This window comes from Hylaeus anthracinus, unplaced genomic scaffold (assembly GCF_026225885.1).
Source record: "Hylaeus anthracinus isolate JK02 unplaced genomic scaffold, UHH_iyHylAnth1.0_haploid 5, whole genome shotgun sequence".
Classification (NCBI taxonomy): Eukaryota; Metazoa; Arthropoda; class Insecta; order Hymenoptera; family Colletidae; genus Hylaeus; species Hylaeus anthracinus.
In genome coordinates, this window is record NW_026535322.1 from 9,693,897 (window position 1) to 9,720,707 (window position 26,811).

At 42.9% G+C, this 26,811-nt stretch overlaps 3 protein-coding genes across 9 annotated transcripts in view; 1 reads left to right on the plus strand and 2 right to left on the minus strand.

Annotated features, from left to right (window-relative positions):
* Positions 1–4,821, minus strand: part of LOC128895459 (hairy/enhancer-of-split related with YRPW motif protein-like) — a 13,450-nt gene extending 8,629 nt beyond the window's left edge. The window contains exons 1-2 of the mRNA XM_054158066.1: positions 4,681–4,821; positions 1,099–4,600 (exon numbers count right to left, since the gene is read on the minus strand). Coding sequence (XP_054014041.1) covers positions 1,099–1,703 — 605 coding nt within the window. The 5' untranslated portion in view covers positions 1,704–4,600; positions 4,681–4,821. The remainder of the gene's footprint in view (positions 1–1,098; positions 4,601–4,680) is intronic.
* A 4,117-nt stretch (positions 4,822–8,938) lies between these two features.
* LOC128895453 (ribosome biogenesis protein BMS1 homolog) lies at positions 8,939–13,155 on the plus strand. The gene is made up of 3 exons (XM_054158051.1): positions 8,939–10,099; positions 10,170–12,265; positions 12,360–13,155. The coding sequence occupies exons 1-3, from the start codon at positions 9,246–9,248 to the stop codon at positions 13,148–13,150; spliced, it is 3,741 nt and encodes a 1,246-aa protein (XP_054014026.1). The 5' UTR covers positions 8,939–9,245; the 3' UTR covers positions 13,151–13,155.
* Positions 13,156–13,279: 124 nt separating this feature from the next.
* Positions 13,280–26,811, minus strand: part of LOC128895451 (filamin-A) — a 35,435-nt gene continuing 21,903 nt past the window's right edge. For 3 of the 7 annotated variants that reach the window (XM_054158048.1, XM_054158047.1, XM_054158046.1), the window contains exons 15-40: positions 21,767–21,913; positions 21,457–21,684; positions 21,047–21,361; positions 20,740–20,958; positions 20,330–20,650; positions 18,801–19,022; positions 18,528–18,715; positions 18,249–18,453; positions 18,056–18,193; positions 17,797–17,970; positions 17,429–17,736; positions 17,134–17,362; positions 16,927–17,055; positions 16,640–16,855; positions 16,369–16,545; positions 16,059–16,298; positions 15,823–15,966; positions 15,597–15,755; positions 15,344–15,492; positions 15,098–15,284; positions 14,754–15,016; positions 14,518–14,689; positions 14,240–14,458; positions 13,967–14,163; positions 13,559–13,861; positions 13,280–13,460 (exon numbers count right to left, since the gene is read on the minus strand). In XM_054158048.1, the coding sequence (XP_054014023.1) occupies positions 13,392–13,460; positions 13,559–13,861; positions 13,967–14,163; positions 14,240–14,458; positions 14,518–14,689; positions 14,754–15,016; positions 15,098–15,284; positions 15,344–15,492; positions 15,597–15,755; positions 15,823–15,966; positions 16,059–16,298; positions 16,369–16,545; positions 16,640–16,855; positions 16,927–17,055; positions 17,134–17,362; positions 17,429–17,736; positions 17,797–17,970; positions 18,056–18,193; positions 18,249–18,453; positions 18,528–18,715; positions 18,801–19,022; positions 20,330–20,650; positions 20,740–20,958; positions 21,047–21,361; positions 21,457–21,684; positions 21,767–21,913 (5,318 nt within the window). In that variant the 3' untranslated portion in view covers positions 13,280–13,391. Of the gene's footprint in view, positions 13,461–13,558; positions 13,862–13,966; positions 14,164–14,239; positions 14,459–14,517; positions 14,690–14,753; positions 15,017–15,097; positions 15,285–15,343; positions 15,493–15,596; positions 15,756–15,822; positions 15,967–16,058; positions 16,299–16,368; positions 16,546–16,639; positions 16,856–16,926; positions 17,056–17,133; positions 17,363–17,428; positions 17,737–17,796; positions 17,971–18,055; positions 18,194–18,248; positions 18,454–18,527; positions 18,716–18,800; positions 19,904–20,329; positions 20,651–20,739; positions 20,959–21,046; positions 21,362–21,456; positions 21,685–21,766; positions 21,914–22,672; positions 22,824–26,811 lie in introns of those variants that run through there. The other 4 variants (XM_054158049.1, XR_008461804.1, XR_008461805.1 and 1 more) reach the window with 4 other exon arrangements.

The following is a 26,811-nucleotide window of genomic DNA, read 5'->3' on the forward strand; positions in this document are numbered from 1 at the left end:
TAAACTTTCCATCCCGAGCCAGACTCGTGATTTGCCAATTTGGCCCAAAATTTCGATCACGAGCCGGACTCGTGATTTTCAAGTTTGGCCTAAAATTTCCATCGGTGATGAAAAGTTTAGACCAAATATGAAAACCACGAGTCTGACTCGTGATGATATTCCAGACCAAATATGAAAATCACGAGTCTGGCTCGTGATGATATTCCAGACCAAATATGAAAATCACGAGTCTGACTCGTGATGATATTCTAGACCAAATTTGCAAATAACGAGACTGAGTTGTGATGATATTTTATGTCAAATATGAAAATCACGAGTCTGGCTCGCGATGAAAAGTTCAGACAAAATTTGCAAATCACGAGTTTTACTCGTGATGATATTTTAAACCAACTTTGCAAATCACGAGTCTAACTCGTGATGAAAAGTTCAGACCAAATTTGCAAATCACGAGTCTGACTCGTGACGATATTCTACGCCAAATATGAAAATCCCGAGTCTGACTCGTGATATTTTAAGCCAAACTTGAAAATCACGATTTCGACTATAAATATATACATGTATGAACTTATTTATAAACATACGTATTCATAATAAAAAATTCATTCGGTAATACCGAAACTATTATTATTTAATGTAATCCGGCCGACCTAGAGACCTTCAATAGACATAGAGGGTACGAATATTTCTGTAATTGACTGTATAATTAAATTCGATAATGTACGATATTATTTGGTCAACAACAGTATTATTCAATCCGTATCAACACTAATATTCCAAAGAGGTAAAATTTCTTTGTAATTGTATTTGAACCTGAACTTTTGTGGAACAACGAGAAACAGTTTAGAAAAATATATCGGAGACATGATTTAGTATCCTTGTCGAGAGCGAAGGGGTTACTCTTTTCAAACGGGAGAACAATGACATATTAATTACCGCGTTATTGTAAATGGGAGGCGACATATGTTGGACACGGGTGGCAATATTTTTCTCGCGAAACGTGTCGTGCATTAATTGTAAGATGCAAAACCGCGACGAATGCACGCGGAGAATTAATATTTATTAATTAATAAAAACGATTATGATACGAATCATACTTACGGTTCCTTGCCGCTCTCCTCGGAGAACACGTCGTCGCAGTCGGAGTCGCTCATGGCCCTCTTCATGCTTCTCTGTTGATGAGCTTGTCCCTGCTGCGATTGTTGTTGCTGTTGCTGCTGCTGTTGCTGTTGCTGTTGCTGCTGTTGCTGCTGACCACTCTCCTGACTTCTCAAGTCCGCAACGTCGATCTTAAGCTCCGGAAATTCGTGACCAGGCCTCATTTCCGTTCCCAGGTCGGGCCTCATCATGTCTTGGTGCCTGATGTCCTGGTGCCTAGCCATCTCGGGTCTGTGCAACTCCTGGTGCCTCTGCATGTCGGGGTGCCTCAGATCGGGCCTGTGCATCTCGTGCCTGAGCTCTTGAGGCCTCAGATCGGCGCTACTGGGGTGTCTCAGCTCGTGAGGTGGACGCATGTCGTGATGGTGACGCATATCGGGATGCTGGGGCTGATAAGACGGATGAGGCGGGGGTGGATAGCCCCAGTGATGACCAGAGGGTGGTCCAGGGAGGCTGGAGATATGGCTGGGCCCCACTGGCCCGGAAGCGATCTCTGACGACAGCAGAGTGCTGTTTTCGTCGGAACGAGCCACAACTACTCTCCACATGTTGCTTCAGTGTAGACTCGATAAAAACAATCGGTCGATCGGTTGATCGAGACGAGGTACCTTTGAACCGACACTGTTTACACCACGAAACAACTTCTATTTTCTCGGCGTAGAGTGTTCCATAAACGAAACTTTAATTTCTATAAAAAATGTCAAGACTGTATCGCAACCAGGTACGTAGGTTCTATCTGAACAAGAGTCTTCCTGGTCCCGGCCTGGTGCGCAAAGTGGGTCTCGTAAAGGTGACAGGCTCGCATATACCGATCGTCATCGTACTTGGAATAATCCCTTCTGAACTTCGAATAACCTTCTTCACTCTCGTATTATTATCCTCGCGTATTCCTCGCACATTCGAAACTGGTCACTAATCGAAGCAAAACTCCTCGAAAAAGTCCACGTTCGACGAACAGTACGATGACTTAGACTTAGATTACAAGAGTCCAAGTCGTAGGGACGAATTCGGGATACGTCACGCGCGGAGGCGTTTCACAGGACGTAAACGAAAGGAGCAATCGCGGTGGACACTTGTTACTCGTAGGAAGTTTATCGAAGCTCACGTGCCGTGGCTTCCTGGCGACGGTCGCGGTCGCGTGCGCGCACGAGCAAGAAGAAGCTACCAAGCTCGATGGACGGATCCTCGCGGGGCAGTGTTACGGTTATCGTCGCACGCGGCTGCTGGCGTGTCGCTGCTCGCGAGATACACTCGCATGCGTGTGCACTGGTCGCGTGGCGGCCGACGTATGTCGTGTGCGGGAGTACCACGGGACGACACACGACCGCGTGCCCGGTTCCGTGGTGGGGGGAAGAAACGAGACTAGGTGCGTGTCGCCGGAGTGGGGGTAACTTTTCTCCTGGGCTCCTCGAACCCGACGTGAATAGGAACCTCTTGCGCGGTGCCCCAACACGCTTCTGCCGGCGGAGGGGCGAGACGGCGGGACGGGCAGAAGGGTGGGGAGGGGGATCGAGCAAAGCGACGATCAAAAGGGGACGAATTTCGTGGGAACGTCTGTGGCGCTTAGCTTTGCCGACCACCGAGTGTTCTGCGAAATCTGCCGCGATTATCGATCAATTATCACGAGGGGGATCCTTATAACTAGTTGTTTTGGACCTTTCTGCTGGACCAGATACCCTTATCAACCGATCGAATGTCGTTGAGAGATAATGCCTGTTGGGATTACGACGCTGTCCATTGAGGACGTGAATGAAATCATAAAGCACGACTTTGTTTAAACTACTTTTGGTCGAATTAAGTGGATCGAATTGCATGTTTGATTAAATGCTAAGCTTAATTTGAAGTACCTCGTCGTTCCAAAACGAAACGAACTACATTCCAATTACATTCTGTATTTGACAATCCTGTTATAGTATATCTAAAGTAAGGGTTTGAAAGTCAACACGTAATTGAAATGAGTCTGCGAGAAAAATGAAGGCAGCACGTAGATTTGCGCTCGATAGGAAGCAAGACTTCGAGTCGGTCCCACGTTTTCCCCCGATCCCGCAAATTGATATGTGCGCCACCATGAAATCACTTCCCTGACACCCCTGCATCGCCTCTCGGCACACAGAACTCGCACGGCTCTGGCGCGGTCACGAAGGGTGGAGGGTGGGCGTCTACGAGGGAGGGTGCTATCACGATAAAAGTTCACACAGGAATGGTACGTAGCACGCGCTCGCACGATTACCGCCGACCGTGCGCCTGGGAACCAAGCTGACTAATCGTATCGTTAACTTTTCACTGCGGATCGATCGACCGCGATTAACCCACCCACGGAAACTGGTATATTCTTATTCGAAATGCCTTCTTTGCTATTTTTCGTGTAACGTAAACAAAGACTTTCGCCTGTTACTACCCGTACTATCTGTACTACCTGCTACAGTTGCTATATAAAACTTAGCGGCGACCGGGAGTCTCCTAAGGAGCGCAAGGGTTAACGGTGTAATCGCTATGAAATAGACGGTCGCGTTGGATTGTAACGTGCGTCTCGAATAACAACGTCGTATCACGCGGAGAGGACATATCGCGAGGATCCGCACACGCCCAGCACACGTCCAAGGAGCACGAGCAGAAACGAGGGGAAAAAAGTGGATCGCGTGGCCGTACGTGTACGCCGCGAGCCAGAGGCATTCTTCTTCGCCCGGTGTGGTCCGAATTCGCGTCGCCCATCGAGAGGAGTCCTTGCGCCGCGCATTATATCTCTCTCCCCGCGCACCCTTCTGCTCCTTTCAATCCCTGTCTCGCTGCCGAAGGGACAGCGTTCCCACAGGTACCCCCATGGTATGTCCTCGCGAATTAAGAAGGGAATCCGGCTTCGCATCTACCCTCCGAACTCGACTACGGCCTGCAACGTAATTTTTGTCTGAATTAATCGTATCTCGAATACCTCGGAATCGTAAAATCAAAAGGTGTTTCGTCGAGCGTGGGCTGACACACGACCACAGGGATTTAAAAACGTGTCGTTCCTTTCTTACAGGTAAATACTGGTGTGAGTCACGACGGAGGCCGTGCTCCGTACTGTAACTCGCGAGGGCCTTGATATCGATCATTCGATTACGTGTCGTTCCGCAGAGCAAGGCCCCTGACTCGAGCTAAAATATCCGGTCTCCCGCTTCCGGTCCGCACGCGACTTCACGTGCAGAAGTCGCGTGGCATGATCGGGTCGCTCGCGCATGAGCGTGCGCCTTTACTTGCGGCGCGCGTCGATTCCAAGTCGCGACAACGGACGATGCCACCTCATTGTCGCGAGCTCCTTTTACTCTCGCACAGGGAAACGAGACGTAACCGAGAAGGGATCGATACAATTCTCCTACGGCCCCGCGACAAATATTTATTCATAATTCCGGGCCGATCGTCGCACCCGCTAGTCGAGTGGATTTGCGTCCGCTGGTCAGCCTATCTCCTGGACAAACAACCAACAGTTAGGGAGAATGCTCCCCGTCGCCATGCATATGATATACGACAGAGCCTCTCAAACTTTACCTTTCGTTTCGACAGGGTGCAGGAGTCTGGGAGTCTACGCGACCAAGACTGCATCATAGGAATGGCGTTCTCGTTCGACACCATCTTCTTGGATGCTGCAAAAGGAACATTCTTAATCACACTAGAATTGAATTCCTATCTTTGTAATAATAAACATAATTTCAGAGTACATGTATCCACGTTTTAATAATCTATCCAGAGCCTCCCAAACTTATCTTTCATTTTGACAGAGTGCAGAAGACTAGGAATCTACGCGAAAAATAAAGTTAAGGAGACTCGAAACCCATGTCGGAACCAACGTTGATTGTCTTGTCTACGTGACCAATCCTGCATCCTACGACTCGCATTCTCGTTCGTCACCATCTTCTTGGATGCGTGGATGCTGCAAAAGAAATATTCTTAATCGCACTAGAATTGAATTCCTATCTTTCCAACATAATTTCAAACTACATGTATTTATATTTGAACAATCTATCAACTCGTTTTAAAATAATAATAATTTTATATTCAACATTTTATTCGTTGACTCGTTTGAGAATCGCTGTTACGTACATCTCCCCAGTGCAAACACGCATAAAATTACGGGTCCGCGGCTGGTCGGGCCGAAGGAGACCAGTTCCGCGAGACGTTTTACTTGCGAAAACAATGAGCGAACTGTATCGCGAGGGGTGTCGATACATCGTGCATCAATTCGTCCCGCGGTCAGTCCCTCCCCCAATCGACCACTTGACCGAACGTCGAACAGTTGGCATCGCGGCACAATCGTTCGATAATTGGCAGATATTGTTCGGGACTCTTGATTCCGAAGCAAAGGGCATATGCACGTACGCGTTGACCATCGTCCTCCCTCGCCGTTGCTTTACGATTTGTTGCTCGTTCTCCGAACAATCAGAAATATGGATTTATCGACTATCTGGTTACGAAAGATTCGATGGTCAGTCGCGAATTGGTGACGGAAATATGAATCTATCACCGATCGCGTTACGTTGGCCAGCCTGGGACGATAATAGCGGTCATCGCTTTGTACGCTCGGTCCCTGTTTGCTCTCGTAAATTTCCGTGATCGTTCGATATACGACTTGGGTGTCGATAGCGACAATGAATGCGCGCCCATTTATGTATATAGAGTGATATGTAGATATGTAACAATTGAAAGTTCGAGAGGTTCTGTTTCAATTTTAACCGAATACTTGAATTTCGTTTATATAGTATAGGTCAATCGCAATGATTTTAACCTTTTAATAGTAATACAGAGCATATACCCATAAGCATCGTTTTCCTAACCTAACTTCCATTCTTCCTCCGTCCAATCCTTCCCGATCGAGCCTCGGCACGACCTGTCGAACATTTCGTCCTCTTTCGCTGCTTCGAGTTTACTGTACGAGTTTGGAGAGATTCCCGTGATTCCAACCTTTGGAAATCCAACGAGTCACAGTTTCCCGGCACCATCTGTGCAGATGATTCGCGCCCTTTTCGATCGGTCCCAATCAGTCAAAGCATTGGCTATCCTGTTAACTGCTGTCGACCTCAAATTACATCCTCATCGACGCTGACTCCACTAAAAACCTCTTCAGCCTGTTTTACATTGTACGCGAGGTTTAGAATAGTTTAGATAGTTCGTTGATTCGTTAGTGACATCTGTTGAATTAGTTGGCCACTAGTGCAACAAAGCAGCGACGTAACAGCTAAAGTAAAAATGAAGCCTATTATACGTTATGCTACCTATTAGATAGCTATCGGAAATATCGATTGAAACATTTCAGTTACGGAAAACAAAAGACAATCACCTACTGAAAGACATCAAACAAATGGTGTTCCACGCGGTTGAAACCGCGGGGCACATCTAGAGTTGCATACAAAAATGGAACTTTCTCAAAACGCTGAAGAGCCTCGCAGAGCATTGCATTTTCAACGCGAGAGGTTAAACGCAGTGGACAGCCTGATTTCCACGGGCTGCCGCGCGCGAACGAATGACTTATTGACCGACCTAGATGCGAACATTAGGCTATTTCCGGCGTTCCCACCGAAAAATATTCCCGTTTCTGTTCCGAGTGAAAAAAATTCGTCCGTTCACGGGAACGCAGCCATGCGAGACGAACCGTCCGAAACGAAGCCGCGATTTAAATGAATATATACGTTTGCGAAGTCGTGACGGGAATTGGCCGCACCCTAAAATTACGGCCCATTTAAAAATCACCCCAATCGTCGCCGGCGATTCGCCGCGGTTCGCAAACAATCGGGAACAAGTGCAGAACGTGAAACGCGGTGGAGAAACCGCGGTCGTATATTAAGCAAATTTTTTTAGGCGTGATTTTAAAAGGTGACAGCTGTCAAACCGATTCCACGGACCGGAACTGAGACGGAAGGACTCGTCGGGACGATTCGAGGGAGTCGAAACGCGATTCATTAAGCTGATACACATGTAACGCGAAACATGTGTTTTCTAACCTTGTTTCGAAGTCCATCTATCGATATGGATGAAGGATTACACTCGTTCTGTGTATATTAATGATGTATATTAACACGTTGGTCGCCACGTCACCCAGAAATGGGTGACAGGACTTTTCATTAAGAAACTAATGAGATTGATTCCAACAGTGAGGCGGTAATGAAAATAAATTTATATAGGATTTGTAAATTTAGAGAGGTTAAATGAGTAAATACAACGACAAATGTTAGATTATCTAATTTTGAACAGTCTCGAGACCAAATTTTAACTTCGCAAAAATGTTTACGAATTTCAATCTGGCAGTCAACGTGTTAACGTAATGTGTATATTAATATATTAATGTAATACGGATTACGCAGGGCCGACGGATGCTATGCACGGGGGCCCCGCGATTGAGGGGGCCCTAACATGATCGAGAATTAAAGAAACTCAAGAAAAAAAATCTCAAGAAATACTGTGTTCTTGCACATTGAACGAATTATTTCTAAATGTATTAAAATTGCATTAAAACTTCTCTTTACGTTGCCAGTTACTATAGCAAGTGCTGAGCGTTCTTTCAGCGAATTAAAATTAATAAAGAATTATCTTCGGTCAAGCATGTGCGCAGAACGTTTAAATGGACTTGCTATATTAAGCATCGAAAAAGAAATTGCAAAGAATTGTAATTTTTCTGAAGTAATTAATATATTAGCAAGAACGAATTCACACGTTAAATAAACATGCATTAGTAATGTATGTTCGTGTTTGTATTTTTTTTTTGTTTACTTTAGAAAAAATTTAGGGCCCCAAATGGTTTCTTACACCCAGGCCCGTTTATAGAGAAGGCCGGCTCTGGGATTACGTATAAACAAAGTTAACCCCTTAACCTACAACTAACGGCATAGGCCATGAGGCTCGAGGGCTAAGCGAGCTTGTTTAAGTTTTCGGGCCAAAATTCACGAACGTAAATCTTTAAGATTTAGAGGTTAAGGGGTTAACCAAATATGACGAATACCCCTCGCGGGGCACAGCATGTTCGATTCTACTTTCATTAAGAATGAAGTCATTTCGTATTTCGAGGAGCTTTCGTGGTGTATTGCAACATGACGGTTGGTTAACCAGCCTCGACACCCTTTCCATTGACATTGAAAAAACGATCGATCATGGAATAAAATTTTACAATATCACGACGCATTGTACGAATTAGGATGCGTTTGATCGATGACTTTCCAATCGATGTCTCGTATTGTGCGATTCTAAGGGGATTGGCTGGACCGTCAATTACATGTAACTTCGTTATACCTTTCATTCGTCTATCTACCCTCTTATCCCCATGGGAAATTCGGTTTATGTTATTAAACTCGATAAACGGAATACTTTTAATTGGTTCTTACGAGCAAGTGTTCTGCTGGTCAATTTATATTCACTTTAGTAATAACTTGCTTGTATTCGATATGTTACCGATGTCGATTCATATTAAATATAAAACTAATCTATAATATATAATATAATCTATAATACATATGCTCTGGAATGAGCATATTGCTAATAATTCCGTAGGAGGTCAATAGCATAATAAATAAAAAAAAAAATCTATAAATGTCGATTTCTTTTATGACTGGTATTTATCTCCAGGGTACCTTGCAGTTCACAGCATCGTGTCTCTTATTGTTAAATGTTTGTAGCGTTCGTTGGTCGAACAGGAACACTGCAATTTAAACAATAAAGATATTTTATACCATGAAAACTACTATCTGTATTCGTAGTTCATCTGGAGGTCGCTACCATCCACAAGACGACCATAATATCGACACATTCATAAACCTAACTTGACCCAACTCGAATTCTTTTTTATCGATAGCGCATGTTAACCTTCTCCGACTGCCATGTGCCTACGTTCCTAAGTATCGTAAATAACAAAACGTAGTTTGAAATATCAACATTCGCTATATTAATTTATTTTCACGAAATAATACTGTAAATGTAAATAAATAGAATGATGCATATTAAAATGTGTTACGAATGCGCCATAACCTTAACGCCTCTCCGAATATGCACACAAAGGGTAAGTTCGAAATAAACGTTTTATTCGAGTAACATTTTTACGCGATCGAACGAACAAGCTTCGAAAAGAGAAAATGGCAAACGAAACGGAAGACACGATTACTCACAAGACTCACAGAGAACGTAACGCTGGTCGCAAAGCGGAAAAGAAAAAAAATAAGAAACAACATGTTCAAGAATTAACGGACAAGCAGAAGAATCCTAAAGCGTTCACGTTTCACTCTGCTGTAAAGGCTGAGAGACAATTCAGACGTAAACAAGACATAGAAACTAAGAAACAACATATACCGCTTGTAGACAGAACTCCACTCGAACCGCCACCTGTTTTGGTTGCTGTTGTGGGACCCCCGAAGGTGGGAAAATCTTTGGTGATACAATGTCTCATCAAAAGTTATGTGAAACAGCCATTGGCCAACATAGTCGGTCCGGTTACCATTGTCTCTAGCAAAAAGAGGAGGGTTACATTTATGGAATGTAACAATGATATAAACAGTATGATAGATATAGCGAAAGTAGCAGACTTAGTATTGCTGCTAATAGATGCATCTTTTGGGTTCGAGATGGAGATCTTCGAGTTCTTAAACATATGTCAAGTTCATGGTATGCCCAGGATCATGGGTGTTTTGACACATTTAGATTTGATTAAAAATGCTAAACAACTAAAAAGAAGTAAGAAAACTCTAAAACAACGTTTTTGGACAGAAGTATACGCCGGAGCAAAATTATTTTATCTCTCAGGATTACTTCACGGAGAGTACCTACGTACAGAGGTCAAAAACTTGGGCAGATTTATATCCGTGATGAAGTTTAGACCTTTGACTTGGCGTAGCATGCATCCTTACATTCTTGCAGACAGAGTGGAGGATTTAACGTCTCCAGAATTAATCAGACAAAATCCGAAAATCGATAGAACGATAAGTTTATATGGGTATGTATGCTGTTTTTTTTTATATGCATTGTACTTTACACACGGTTACATAATAAATTTGTATTTGTAGGTATGTAAGAGGTATTCCCCTGAACAAAGAAACATCTGTACATATTCCTGGATGCGGAGACGTGAAAATCAAAGATGTCAGCTTCTTGCCAGATCCCTGCCCCTTACCAGAAGCATTAAAGAAGCGTGCCTTAGTAGAGAAAGAGCGACTAATCTATGCGCCATTCTCTGGTGTCGGTGGAATAGTTTACGACAAGGATGCCGTGTACGTCGAATTAGGAGGCAGTCACTCTCACAAAGAAGACGACACGGGTTTGGTCGGAGCTCTGATGGACACTCGAGAAACGCTCGATCAGAAATTGCAACACAGCGAATTACAATTGTTTAGCAACACTGCTCCAATAAAGTCGCAGGATGTGAATGAAAACTTCGGTAATTACGTGGGAGAAACCGTGATCGAGGATGGCAGAGTCAGGAGAAAAGTCGTCTTCCCCGATTCCGAAGAATCGTTAAAAATGTTCGACGATGGATCGGATCATGAAAATGACGAAGAATCGGAAGATGAAGACGATACCGAGGAAATCGAGAAAAAAGAAATAAAAGCTGAACGTACGATGGAAGACGATGACTCCGAGGACGAGAAATTAAAAGAAGAAAGCGAGGACGAAATCCAAGAAACCCACGAAGGAAAGGGCGTGAAGCGAAAAACTAAAAGTAAACAATTAGAAAACGCGAAACGTAAAAAGGGAAGCAGTTCGTCGAATGATTCAGAGTCCGAGGATAGCGATGCTGATATGGCAGAAGAGAAGTCTTTTGATTCCTCGAAGCGCAGTGACTCGGGAATATCGAATACAGAAGTTTATCATTCCATAAGCAAGGAATCTGATATTTTGATCAAGAATAAGATCACGGAAGCGCTTAGTTTATTAAACTCCGGTTCAAGCAGAAACAAAAGGTCGAACAGTGAGAGCGAGAGCTTCGACGAACTCAGCGACGAAGATTCACGAGCTAAATTAGAAATGGACGACGCGGAAGCTCACTCGTCGCGTGATTCTTTCGAGGAAGACGATGAGAATGAAGGAGACGAGAGCGAGGATGCCGAGGATGTCGCGGACGAATTGAAATGGAAGTCGAACTTAGCTGACAGAGCTAGGGACGCTTTCGAAGATCGTCAACGAAGCAATAAGAACCTAATGAAGCTCGTGTACGGGGTATTCGACAAAAGCAATCTCGTTCAAGACAAGGAAGATGAGAAACCACAGGAAGATAACGATATAGGCGGCATTTTCCGCGTGGTTCAAGAGAAAGAGAAACAAAAAATTCAAGAACGTGAACTGCAGAATCAAGAAGAATCTGTGTTCTTCGTAGGAGAGCCACGCGATTGGCTGGAAGAAGTGAACAAGGTACTAGTAACGAATCGCTTCGTAACGGGAAAATGGAAGGAGTCGGAAGACGCGGAGGAGCTTCTAAAGTTGGACGACATGGACGACGAGGATTTGTATGGAGACTTCGAAGACCTGGAAACTGGAGAAAAACACAAAGCAGAAGCACCGAAAGAATCGACGACCGACGAAATGGAGGAAAGGAAGAAGCTCGTAGAAAAGAAGATGAAATTGAAGGAACAATTCGATAAAGAGTACGACAATGGCGAGAACAAGACGTATTACGACGAGTTGAAGCAGGAGGTCGAGAGACAGGCGAATCTGAATAAATCGGAATTCGATGGTGTTGATGACGACGTGAGGGTTCAACTCGAAGGGTATCGTCCTGGCATGTATGTTCGCATTGAGATAGAATCCGTACCCTGCGAACTTATTACTCATCTAGATCCTACGTATCCTCTGATCATCGGTGGACTCTTACATGGCGAAGAGAATATAGGATACGTACAAACGCGAATCAAGAAACATCGATGGTATCCGAAGATCCTGAAGAGTAAGGATCCGTTGATACTCAGCGTGGGCTGGAGACGGTTCCAGACGCTCCCAATTTTTTCTAAGCTGGAGGATAATTTGAGGAGCAGAATGTTAAAGTATACACCGGAACACGTTGCTTGTATGTCGCATTTTTGGGGCCCCATCACTCCGCAAGGTACCGGAGTTTTGGCTGTTCAGGACGTCGCTACCAGAGTGCCAGGATTTCGAATAGCAGCGACAGGTGAGTCTCTCGAGCAAAATGTAATCTAATTAATGATTAGTAATTATAGAAAATATTGGGTACATGTTGTTTGTTCTGTGGTATCGTTACACAGGTTCCGTCGTCGAGATGGACAAGAGCACACAGATTGTCAAAAAGCTGAAACTCACCGGAGTCCCCTTGAAGATATACAAGAAGACTGCCTTCATCAAGGACATGTTTAACTCGTCTCTCGAAGTAGCGAAATTCGAGGGTGCCAGGATAAAGACTGTGTCGGGTATACGTGGTCAAATAAAGAAAGCGGTCTCGAAGCCTGAAGGATGTTTCCGCGCCACGTTCGAAGACAAGATACTTCTGAGCGACATCGTGTTCTGTCGAACCTGGTACAAAGTCGACGTCACGAAGTTCTACAATCCCGTAACGTCGCTCCTGTTGCCGCCAGAAGAAAAGAACCGTTGGCAAGGAATGAAGACAACTGGTCAGCTAAAAAGGGAAAAGAACATCCGTATGCCAGCTAATACGGATTCGATGTACACACCTATCGAGAGGGAGCCGAAAGTGTTCGGCCGTCTGTCCATTCCTCGAAGCTTGCAGAAAGAACTGCCGTACCGGGATAAGCCGAAATTAATGCCAACCGCTGGCAAACGCGTGCCCAGATTCAGGGAGGGCAGAGTGGCGGTGATACGCGAGCCAAAGGAACAGAAAGTAGCGAAGCTCATGCAAATGATCAAAACCAATTACGTTCACAAGCAACGGCAATTAAAAGAAGCTACCAAGCAGAGGATGGAGGCGTATCGAGCTCAGATCACCGCCGAAGAGAATCGAAAGCTCAAGAGGCAGAAGGAAATGAAGAAACACGTGTTCAGGGAACTTAGTAAGCTGGAAAAAAAGAAAAATAAGCGGTAATATATAATAAAATACGCCATGTTTTTATATTGTACAGTGACTCTGTTATGTTACGTATGTAAAATAAATTGCTTGATATTTACATAAACGCAACATAACCCCTGGCGCGTCGTTTGCATGGAAACGAGACTTGTCAAAATATCGGTTTTATTGCAAACATTTAGATAAGTTACAATATAATTATATATTATCAAAATATATTATTAGTCCGTACAAAATAACAACTTTATATGCAATGTTCTTACAATATAGCTTGCGATCCACGCCATGACGCGATGGTATGATGCCCCGTTGAATAATTGTCACCACCCTGAAATCAGTTAGCAAATGTATCTTCGATCTTTTCGTCTCGATAAACGAATCCCCAGCGGTGAAATTTGGCTGTTGCTGAAATCGTTATAACTTTACCTGCGTTAACATTAATAATTCATCTTGCGTGTCGACAATTTTAACGGGAAACGGAGAACCAGGTACCAGAACACCTGCCCAGCGTACTTCGACCCTATAATCACCCGGCTCCGTTGGATCGTATCGACAAAGTATTATCCGATCCTTTTGCGTTTCTCTTTGCATTTCTACTCTGAACGCTCCTTTGGGACCGCGAACTCTCACCGTGAGTTGACCAGCACCGGCGCCCCGGGTATCGCAAATAAAACGCGACTGAAACGTTGCTAATACTCCGTGCTCGATTCCTGGGCCGTATACTCGGACCTATCGTTGTATCAAGATATATATCACTATTCAATATGAATAAAGAGCATTAAAATGCTCGAAACGACTTACAAACCGTGAAACTCTTGAGAAATTTCAAATTACCTTCGAAGCATCCGGTGCACCGGAAATTCGCAACGTAAAAGGCGAGCCCGGGACATGTTCTCCTGCATACTTAATCGTTAACGCGTGACGTCCAGCTTCCTGAGGCTTTACGTTCAACGTGAACGTTGCATCGCCGTGATCGTACAATTCGCAGTAAGCCACTTTGTGCGGGCCAACGCAGTGTGCCGTTAATTCGCCTGGATATCGAACGACGTTTGTTTCAAAATACATAAACGAGCCACGAATCGAAATTTCCGTCTCTAACACGCTTACCAGGTCCTGCGCGTCTAGTGTCGATGAAACTTCGTATTTCTTGGCCGACTATACCGTTCTTCAGCCCATCTCCAGAGCAGACAACTCGCGAAGCATCAGCTGCACTCGTTACGTTGATTTGCAAGGGACAACCTTTTAGCTGCCTACCGTTCCACGACACCGTCATTAAGAGGGGGTCGGGGGTTAGCGGTATGTAACTTGCACGATAGACACTGTCCCCTGAAATTGAATACGGTAAGTCGAATTGGATAAAGATACTTCGGTCGCGAACTACTCACCTAAATGTTGTAACATTACGTTGAGCTCGTTAGTTGGTGAAAAAAGTTGGACTTTCGGTGTCCCGCTGCCAGCTTGAGAACCGTCTATCGTAAAACTGACTTCTTCTCCGCATTTTGCGGATGTTAAGCCTCTTCCTCTTAATAACACCCGACTCGTGTCTTGTACCGGTGGCTACGAATTAAAAAGAATACTTGAAGTCGCTGTAAGAAGAACTCGCGCTACTTTAATCAAATACCTCTAAATCTTGTACTATCGCTAGTTTCGGAGCTCCTGGGAATGGTATTCCGTTGAACAATATTTCTAAACGGTGCTCCCCGCCATTTATTTGTGGTGGAATGAGTTTCAGTCTATTGTTTGAAGTCATTTCGAAAGACAGCATTTGGTCGCCTATTTTCCCAGTGAGTTCGCCAGGTCCTGCATCGGCGGTATCGAAACTGATCTTATTCGATGGATGTAGCTTCAATCGTCCAATGTCGTCGCAGACAGCTGGCCAGCCACCTTGAAGACGTCGAATAATCATTTCTTCTTTTCTTTTTATTTTTTAAATCTATATCCCTCCTTGTTTTAACCACTACCTACCGATTACACGAAGATTTCGCGTATCTATTATCTTCGGATGCCAAGGAGATCCAGGAAGCTGTTGTCCAGCTGAAACGACTCTGATATCGAATACTCCGACCTCGGTGGGGACGTAAGACACGTTCCAAGTACCTGGATTCGCTCCTGCTTCGACAATCGCCTTCGAAACACTGTCTGGACCATCGACCTAACGAAAAACATAAGAGCAGTAGGATACAGAAGGATTCAAAGTAAACGGTATGGTACCTGAACTGCTGGAGGACTTCTCGTGCCAGTAACGATAAAATGCGCTGCTTTATCCGCGTGACCGCTTAATAAACCTTCGCCCTTTGCTCGAGCTTGTCCAGCTGCGTCAACGGTACATACCACTGGACTACCAGGAATGGGACATCCTCCTGCGCGTATATAATTATATAATATATAACCGATAATTCTCATTAATTATATACGCCTTAACCCTTTCTATCCCACGATTTCACAAAGCGTGCATCGATCTTACCGTACGTTATATTTATCATATAAGTGCCAGGTACGCTAGGAGAAAATTCCACCATCTCGGCTCCATCGTTTAGCGGAGTAACTTGCAACGGAAGCTCTTGACCCAGTGGACTCGTTGCCGTTACGTCCAAATCCGCCATTCCAGCATCTGTTTTCATTACTACAAGAGAGCGTTGCCGTGATTAACCTGCTTCCCTACTTTATGCATAACTATTTAACTGGCATACTTTTGAATGCGATATGATCGTGCACGGACACAGTCATTGGGCCTAATTCTTGTAATTTCACTTTGGAAACGTCGAAAGCTTGGCAGAAGAAAGGCGAACCCAGCACGGGCTTCGCGCCCTGCAGAACATCGATCTTGTATGTTCCTGACGAGACAAAACAGTTTTTGTAAACATAATTCTCCCTAAAATATATTTAAAATAATCAAAGAATAAAATGATAAAAATTCAAGACTAACCGATAGTGTTCGTTGTGAATTCAGCGAGCAAATTTCCATCTCGATGTTGATAGCATCGAACCGGAACCGCGTTACCTTGCGGTCCGCTGATTACGACATCGAATTCTTTCCCAGGGCGTCCTAATGTTTCGATCGTAAACGAAGTTACTTTTCCAACGCACGACTGGTACAATCCTAAGCCCGTCGCGGTCACTTCCCGCCCTCCAGTGGGACTACGAACAGTTACGTCCAATGGGCTGCCTAAAATAAAACGATACTAGTTAGGAAGAAATGAACCATGAAAAGAATGGATTTAAAATAGATGTCATACCCGAAATATGAACTTCGTTGTACTTTATATGAACCCTATGGGGAGCTGCTCGTGTCGGATGGAAAACTATTTCATAAAGGCCATTATCTCCTTCTCTAACTACACTGTCAACGTCTGCTCCAGCGGCGCGCACATTTACTGCCAGTTTCCCAGGCCCAGCTTCTTTGGATGCAACCACTGTAAAAAATTTTTATAATATTGTTCAAAATGAAATTATATAGATATGTGATAGTTTACCGTCGAAACGAATATCGAAGTTGTATTCACGTACCTATAATACTTCCAGGTCGATGGCAAACTACGTCTGACACTTCTTTGATCGTAACTTTCCCAGGATCGAAAGCTTGAAGCGTTTGAGAACTTATCATCTTGTGACCGTCACTAAAAATTACGCTGTAAGTTCCAACCTGTCGCGTTCGGATTTCTACTCGATATAAATTAGACGATAATTTCGTCAAAGTGCATGGGATAATTATACCGTCGGGTCCTGATCAAACATTCAATGTAACGTCACAATATAATATTTAGACAGAAGTAATACTTGAAATGAAACATTACCTGTAACTTCAGCGGATACAGGACCCTCTAAGCTGGGCATTTCTAAGTCCATGTACGCCGTATTGCCAACGCGGATCATCGATGGCCCATCTAACATGGTACTAACAACCGGGCACTTAAATGGACTCCCTAATGGATAATAACGTCGTTGACATTATTTTTCTCAATATTAATTACGACAAGGAAAAGACATCGCGAGTTACAGACCTGGTACATTGTCGTCGTTGAAACTGATGTTAACATAATGGGTACTAGTAGTTTGCGGCACGAACGTTACATCGTACAATCCACGAGCACAGGCGACTACTTCGGCTTTCACGGTATTATTTTCCGTGCTCACTACTAATTCTAACGTCCCTTCGCCAGCTTCTGCGGCGTCGACCGTAAAGGTTGTCGCTTGACCCAACAACGCTTCCGTAAGACCCGACACGTGAACCTGTATACATTTTTCGATAATGCTAACAAACTATTTTCTAACCTTTTCGCACAGTTAACAACGTACCTTCGTAACATCGTAAATATTGCACGCAAACGGGGATCCTTTCACGTGTTCGTTGTCCACTAAGACGCTGATGTTATGTCTACCCACTTCCATAGGCACGAAACTGATGTTGTATTTTCCATCTATAGGTTCTATCGTAATAGGGAGGGATATACTGGATGGCGGCATTACGATCACGTCGCAATTCGTCGAAGGAGCTTGTGGGTCCACCGTGAAGGAAATCAGCTGCTTCACGGCTCCCATTTTTAAATAGTGACCTATGATTGTCGCTTGACCAGCGCCAACTACTTTACAGCTGAACGGCGAACCTACGAATAAAATGTAAACGCTACAAGAAACGTTACATTTAAAACAAACTCATCGCGCACCTGGAACTGGTTCTCCGTTAAAACGGACGCTGAGGCTGTGCACAGCAGCTTCCTGTGGTTTGAAGTTAACTCTGAATTTCGCATTCCCTTCGCTTTGTACATAATTTGGTACGTTTTTACCGTTCACGGCGACAATGATTTCAAGATTACCAGCACCTGCTTGACTAGCGTTAACTAAAATTTTAAAAGACGCGCAAATTAATCGTACTCCGGATGTATCGAATAATTAAATACGAATTAATTAAATAATAGAACTTACTGCTGAAGAAAACTGGTTTCCCAACGACTCCACTATTTATGTCCGTCACCTTCACCTTATCCGCATTGTAAGCTTTTACTAAAAATGGGCTACCTTCTACGTGTGATCCGTTCAATTTCACTTCGACGCTGTGATCGCCTATAAATTTTGTGTATTTATTAAAAGTGTGAGTCTTCGTTATTTATTTACATACCAACATCCTTTGGGGTAAATCCTGCACTGTAACTTCCATGCCCGCTCTGTTTAACGTGAACCGGTAAACTTTCTCTAGTGGGTGAAAGAACTTCCACTAGAGGCGTTCCCAAAGAAGGATCTGCTTCTATCGTAAACGTTGTCAAACGATTTACGGATACTTTCTCGAGTCCTTCGGTCACTAGTACCTTAGCTGTATCGCTCACCTAATTTTTTAAGATACATAGAATTATCAACGATCTCCTCAAGTATACCTTTCGAACTAATACGACAATATTACCTGACAACTGAAAGGACTACCAGGTACATCCTCCCCGTTAAATCGCAAATCCACGGTATGTATAATTGGTTCCCTAGGTGTAAAAGATATCGCGTACGTGTGAGGACCCTGAGCTTGGGCAGACGTGGGTACACGACCGCCGTTCACCGTCACCTCTAGGTTCCCTGGTCCCGCTTGACTAGTTTCAACTACAGAAAAAGCGAACAATACAATCCACACTTCTCGATACGTATTTCGTGGAGCAGAAAGTATACCGCGAACGAGAACAGTTACCTAAGAAAGTTACAGGCATTCCAATAACACCGTGTTTAGCATCCTTTACTTTGATGGCGGTCACATCATAGACTTTGCAGCTAAACGGGCTACCGACCACGGGAACATTCCGATGGCTTACCGAAATTCTGTGCTCTCCGACTACTCGTGGCGTAAACGCTACGCTGCAGGTCGTGTCTTTGTTGTCAGTGACTTGAGCTGGTACAGCCTGTCCATTGGGTCCTATCAAGTCCGCCGGTTAGTTGTTTAATAAAATTTAGTCAGCCAACTACTAGGGTGGATCGGACGAACACCAAATGTAGACGATGGGGTTTTATGCACGTACGAGTTCTTTCTTAATGTTAAGATTCGTGATCGCGTGAAGCAATATATTATTAAAAAACAAAGCGATTTATAAATTGTTATGATAAAAATAATGGCTGCGTATGCGTGAATGTAAATGTAATTAATCTAGTAATTAATTTAATTTGATTAATGCTTGGTTAATACTATACGTTTCTTGCGTATTATCGCAAAAAAAAAAATGAAATTACATGGAAGGAACAATGCAAGCAAGATATTTCGAGGCTCGGAAGACATGGAAAAGAAATCATCGACGAGAGATCGATTCGTTGATTGCATTGTTGATTCGTTTAACTAAGTATATGCGCTATTCGAGTAATCGATAATATTGGCACATTGGATGAAAGTGCTACGCGAAGTTTCAAATTCGAACTTTGAACCACTGTGCCGTGATTTGTCCTACGAGTTAAAGTGGAATGGTAATTGTACATATAGCACCATGGGAATGGCTATCACGTGATCTATACATGTATATATATATACTTGGTTCGATAATTGAAACGGGAATTGGAAAGCGTTAGTCACTGTTTCAGCAATAATCTGCATGAGAGTGGAACCGAATCCCATATAATCCTCTAAAATGGTAACCAACGATTCAAACACAAGAAAAGAGCACGAGAAACTATCCTTATGCTACGTTTTTAGAATGTTAAGTTAGGAACCCACCACCAATTTATTCAAAATACTCCGTTATTAAGGTAAAAATGAAATTAGTTTTGTTTGAGAAGTCTAGTAATGTCGTAGTCTGAAAGCTGGCCGACCTGCAACAGAGAGAGAATTGCTCTCAAGCTAGAGATTAACGAGACAGTCAGACACAGAAGCACAACATCGTGCAAGTTTCCACCGTAATTAACAGAAAATATCGTCGAACGAATTAATACAATGCGAGACAAAAATCGAGAAAAATTAATACGATTGTGGTAAACGAAACATAAAAGGTGCTCGTGTATACTTTCGGTTGTCGGCGCAACCGTTGTGCGTAAGTTGCAAAAATCTCGAAACACCGAGTTGAAACGTTAGAATTAAAAGAATATCAAACACAAAAAATATGATGCGGAGATAATGATTTTTGTGCAATAACAAAGGTATATCCTTGAATCGAGAGGTATTCATGCGGCTAACGTGAATCTAAAGTAAAAAAATGACAACAGTGATTAAAGAAAAAAGAAAAAGGAAGGTTGATTTACCTTCAACGTTTACTTCTAAATCTTCCAAGCTACCGGCAACGTTACTGACAGTAAGATAGCTTTGCCTTCCCAATCCAGCACTGCTCAATGCCTGCCCACTCACTGTTACATGACTATCGCCACCTACCCGAGTTACAATCGGACAGCCTGGCACAGTTCGTTTGTTGAAGGCTATATTAATTATATGTTCGCACGCTTCGAATGGTACAAAGCTGACCGAAAACCGTGCGTTTCCTTGTGGCGTAACTTGAGTAGGTATATTCTGACTACGAGCCGATATCGTGATTTCTAGATTTCCTTCGCCAGCTTGACTCGCATCAACTGCCAATAACAGAAACTTTAATGGAATCGTTCCAAAGTACGTCCACGTCATTTCGCATCTAATGTCCTATTTTTGTTTTCTGACATACCGGAGAAGTGTGTTGGCTGACCAACGCTACCCCTAGCTACAGGACCGATTAACACTTTGTCCGCATTGAATGCCTTAGCTAAGAATGGCGTGCCATTTACAGGATGCCCGTTGTACTCGACGCTAATCGAATGAACGCCAACATCTCGCGGAATAAATTCCGCGGTGAAACCAATTTTTATGTCACCCGTTACTTTAACGGGTAATTCGCTGTTCGGGCCTAAAAAAATAAAAATACGTACTTGGTAGTATCGTGCAAGCTTTTCGTTGGTGCGAGAGAATCGGTACATATATTCATCGTTACCAACCTCTTACAGAAACCGCAAGTTCCGCACTGCCGCTACCATCGACTCCCATATGAAAGCTGGCAGGTTGATCGACTGGAATTAATTCCAGATGGTTCAAACTTAGCATTACCCTGCTTGTATCGGATACATTGCAAATAAAGGGACATCCTTTCACTGCTTCTCCGTTGAATTTTATATCTATGTAGTGTGGTTTAGCAATTTCAGGGGTGAAAGAGACAAGACAACGTCCACCTCCTACTACTTGAACATGATTGGGTACCTCTCCTTCGTTTATCGAGATTTCAAGCTGTCCTTCGCCAGCGGCACTAGCATCGACTGTAAAAATTAAAAGACGTTTGACTTATATAGAGAATACGTATAGAATTACATACATTCGTAGCTTTGGTTTTTTAAGAATCATCCATAAGTACCTCTAAATTGGCAGGCATGTCCTACAACAGCACTGGGTACGTCAGTAACTTGAATCAAACTGCTGTTGTACACCTTGGCGACGAGAGGTCCCGCCGGTAGCTTTTGTCCCGCGATGCTCACTTCCACGAGATGACTGCCTACTTCTGTCGGAGTGAATTCAACTCGAAACTCTCCTGGACGTCCTGATTCTTCGTCAATTCGTGCTGGTATGTGTCTTTTGGAAGGTGCTGAAATTCAATTTGTTCCATTGGTTAGCAACTCTATGGAATGCCTTTGGTAGAGTATGTATATTTAATAATGTGTACTCACTTATAATTTGGACGTCAATTTCACTGCTATTAAAGCCAAGAGCAGAGAGCTCGAACAGTGCAGGACTACCGGCAGGGACCAGTCTTATAGAGTCCCCGATTACTGACATTTTTGGGGCTGGCATGATGCCCACTCGCCAGGGTGATCCTATTAAAACACAATTTTACAAATTACTTTAAAGATACAATGCAAATTCCAATTTCTTCATTCAGGGTTTGCATGTGAGAATGTTATTTTACTACGATTTAAACCTTTTCTTGTAGAACAATCCAGTAAGTTGAAACTGTATTCATTTATAGAGGCTTGATAACTCAAAAAATAAACAGTAGTTAACCTAAAGCTACGCAGTATTGCCACTTGATCTCTACATCTTGGATTTATATAGACTGACCTCGACCACATCAAATGCAATGTACCTAACACGTTGATTCACAGAATTGTAACGGTTGAATTATCTTTCAATTGTGCATTAGATTCGATAAACACAAAAACAACGTATCGAATCTTCACTTTCCGTGGAATCACAGTTGCAATAGCTTTCGTTTTTGCTCGTGTACCTCGAAAAGTCGAAATTGCTTGCTCTGTAAACTAATCCAGATAATAAAAAATCTAGAAGAGAAACCTGGAAGCACTTCTCGTTTCTCTTTAATTTCGACTCATCGAGGACTGTTTGCATCCGTCTCCGATCGCGACACTTCGAATCAAATTTCAATTTCCCGGAAGTGCAACGTGACACCAATCAGATGTCACCTAACCTTTCTATCTGGCATAAGGGCACGCGCGTACCACAGATGAAAATAACTCTCGTAAGTACCGCGGGAAAATTCGCAAAGTTCGCCTAAATAACATCTCGGCGAAGATCAACGATCGCGTGATCGCGCGAATCGAGCGAAAAAGCAGATTTACCTCGATCACCTTTACTTTTCGGACTACGAAACCTGAAAAACGCTGGAAACCTTAAACGAGAAAGAGAAAAAAAAAATGTAGAACTTAATTATAGATTACGAACGACCCAGAACCGAACGAAAGCACGCGTATCGGATATCTATCGATCAATGACAAAGCTCGTTCACGGGACACACTTCGATCTCGGCCATAAGTACGAAACAAGTATCGAGTTTTCACAGTCGCACGCGGCGAACCGATTCGACGTTTGTTCGACGCTCCTCGACGAACGTTGAACACGAACGATTCACGAGGTGATCCATTCCGACGCGATTATCGAGACGGGATCGGTTCGAGATGGAAACGACACTCGGGGGAACGCGAAAACGCGAACAAGACGCACAAAAAACCGAGGAATAATCGTAGCTTCGGTTTCACGACGAGGAAACGTCAGCAGGTCTCGATTCACGACAGACTCGAGGCGAGTCGAGCGATGGGACGAGTGTGGCTGCCACTGGATTGCCGCTCGGGCCCAAAACCAGGGCCGTATATTCCTTGGTGCAACCACGTTTCGCGTTCTCTCTAACTTCCAAGTTTTACTAGGTGCGACTATAAACCCGTGGGACTATATTGTCTGTTTCGTTATTGGGATTATTTCTGCGACGACTTTCTCAGCTGATGGAAATATAAGGCGTAGAAATTAATTCCGTGCCTCCGCATTCGGTCATTTATAACTCTAGTTTGAATAATAAGCTACACCTAATATCTACATACGTCACACGAAGGTAACAAAAATCGAGCAAGTTTTGTTATTGTTCATATTGTATCACAACAGTGATGTGCAAAACCCTAGGTTTCGAATAAATCTGCTTTGACGATACGTTTGTTTCGTTTCCTCTTTTGAACATTTCCCAGAGAAAGAAACGAGACAAACACATCGACAAACTTGAGATTTACTCGAAGCACAGGGTTTTGCCCATCTCTGCTGTTCAACGAAATCGCGTTAGAATGTACAAATTAGCACGGGGGATCGATGGTGCGCGTTACGAGCATGGTTCTCCCATTCGTTTCTTGCTCGTTCGACCAGCTACAGTCTATACCTTCGCATATACGTTTACAGGATACCTGATCTGCGTATTTCGATACCTTAAGGTCGGCCGCAAATAGAAACCTCGCTGTTTGCATTCAACGCGGATCTACTTTTCGAGGCGACCGAAGGAAGAGTCGCGGTATTCTCTAATCAACAACGATCGATGATTAATATCCGACGAGGCGCATCGAGTACGAGACGCGTGGAGGCTTCTATGCGTCGCGATTCGATTGCGTTCGACGACATTTTCCCTGAAACGAACTGCCGGTAACTCCGGGACTTCTTACTGTTTACATGAAATTATTTCGCGCGCGAATTAATGTAGGAAAATATTAGGTTGTCCCAAAAGTTTCTTTCGTAATTTGGACTCAATTATTTTGTGTGGCAGTGTTTATATAAATAGACAATCTAATTTCTTAGATGTTGATGTTGTAACAGTAATGGAACAAAATGAATCGTACACAATTCAATAATGTAACATTAGACATAAAGTATTCTGTATGTATTACTTATTAATAAAAAGAAAGAAACTTTTGGAGGACAATCTAATAAAAGGGTATTCTTATAGGTATACTGGAAGTTAGGCAAAGTTTAAAATAGAACCGACTATCGGTATATAAAAAGAACGTACTACGATTAATACGTAAAACTAATTTAATAGTATGTAAACAGAGCTCACAAAGCTCAAAGAGCAAACAGAGAGTTGTCCGAAAAGTTTCTTTCGTGAGTTTGCATTCAATTATTTTCTGTGGCAATGTTTATACAGGGTGTCCCAAAAATGTTGGAGGTCCTTGAAAGGGGTGGTTCGGGAGGTGATTTGAAACAACTTTTTCCTTTGCAAAAATGTCGGATGGGGCTTCGTTAAGTAGATATTAATAAAAAAAAACCCCAACCAATCAGAGCGCGCGGATACCGTTGGAGCGGCCGCGGTAGCGAAGGCTACGCGCGCTCTGATTGGTCAGTGTTTTCCGTTAATATCTCCTCAACGAAGCCTCGGACAACAATTTCGCTACGGAAAAAGTTGTTTCAAATCACCCCCTGAACCACCCTTTTCAAGGACCTCCAACATTTTTGGGACACCCTGTATAAATAGACAATCTAATTTCTTAGACATTGATGCTGTAACAGTAATGGAGCGAAATGAATCGTACACAATTCAGTAATGTAACACAAAACATAAAATATTGTGTATATATTAATTATTAATAAAACGAAAGAAACTTTCGGGACAACCTAATACGTAACATAAGAACCGTGTTCGTCTCTCCATCGCGTGTTACAATTCTTGGATGTTTATCTTAGAGCAGAGAACGTAGATGCCTCTAATCACTATGCGCGATTGATAATTAGCGTAATTAAAAGAGCTTCGTCGAACGCGATCCGTCGCTCGCAAGTGCAAACCTCATCGCGGAGATTTGTTTGTTTATGTTTGGCGAGCACTGTTTACATACTATTAAATCAGTATAAGTTTTACGTATTAATCGTAGTACGTTCTTTTTATATACCGATAGTCGGTTCTATCTTAAACTTTGCCTAACTTCCAGTATACCTATAAGAATACCCTTTTATTAGATTGTCCCAAAAGTTTCTTTCGTTTTATTAATAAGTAATACATACACAATACTTTATGTCTAATGTTACATTACTGAATCGTGTACGATTCATTTTGCTCCATTACTGTTACAGCATCAATGTCTAAGAAATTAGATTGTCTATTTATACCGGGTGATCCACGCGAAACAGAACACCTAATTATCTCAGTTCGACTTAAAGATAGAAGAAAATGTTAAAGGAAAAAGTTGTACTGTTTAAGGGGGAAAATATGAGGATATAAAAAGAAATTTCCGAATTTTGTAATTTTCAAAGTTTTTTTGAAGGTCATCGGTAATTTTTGGATTACATCCTATATTTTCAACATCAGAAGATTGTAGCTGACGTCAAGACGAGTACAATTATGTGTTGCACTGTGACCTTCAAATGACCTTGACCTAAACCTTGAACCTCTCTCCCTTTGAATAACCCATCGTTAAACTGATATCGATAAAGTGATACATTCGGAATTCTTCAATGACAATAACCGACTCGGTAGTAAATACCAGTAGCTTATTGATAAACATGTTTATGTATGCTTAGAAATTACCTTCCATTAACAGTATACACGTGCTGAAATGGTTTTAAGAAATTACATTTTCGTTGATCGGAAATCTATCATTTCTCAGTTCAAGGTCATTTGAAGGTCACAGTGCAACACATAGTTGTACTCGTCTTGACGTTACAATCTTCTGATGTTGAAAATATAGGATGTAATCCAAAAATTACCGATAACCTTCAATAAACCTTGAAAATGACAAAATTCGGAAATTTCTTTTGATATCCTCATATTTTCCCCCTTAAACAGTACAACTTTTTCCTCTAACATTTTCTTCTATCTTTAAGTCGAACTGAGATAATTAGGTGTTCTGTTTCGCGTGAATCACCCGGTATAAACACTGCCACACAAAATGATCGAGTCCAAATCACGAAAGAAACTTTTGGGACAACCTACTATTTTTCTATTGTTTTTACATCCACATCAGCCATCTATTAATTACGCATATCTAATTCCACGGCAATAATTAGTACAACGACAGTGAATTGCATTCCTACCAGAGCAAACCGGGCACAGTCTCGTCCCGCGGACGTGGACATTACGAAATTAATGACGCCGTGCGTTTTGCAACGTGTTGCGTTTCCTCAGACTCGGTTGACAAACAAATACAAAGGCGGGCGTACGTCGCGTTGTTTAGTCGAGAAAAAAAAAAATTTTAATTGCCACGACGCGCCAACGGTTTACCACAGTGATGGGCAAATCCCTAGGCTTGGATCGCGAGATAAGATACTCTTCCAAATGATCCAGAGAGATTCACGGGAGCCAGAGTGTAATTATTTTATACGCTATATATTCTAACGCTAAAAAAAAAAAAATAGTAATTAACAGTTGAAATACTATCGGAAACCGTGGAACGGGTTTCGTGGATCACGGGTCGACGCCATTCATATCTCGAAGTCGCGGCGTATTTTTTTTTTTCAC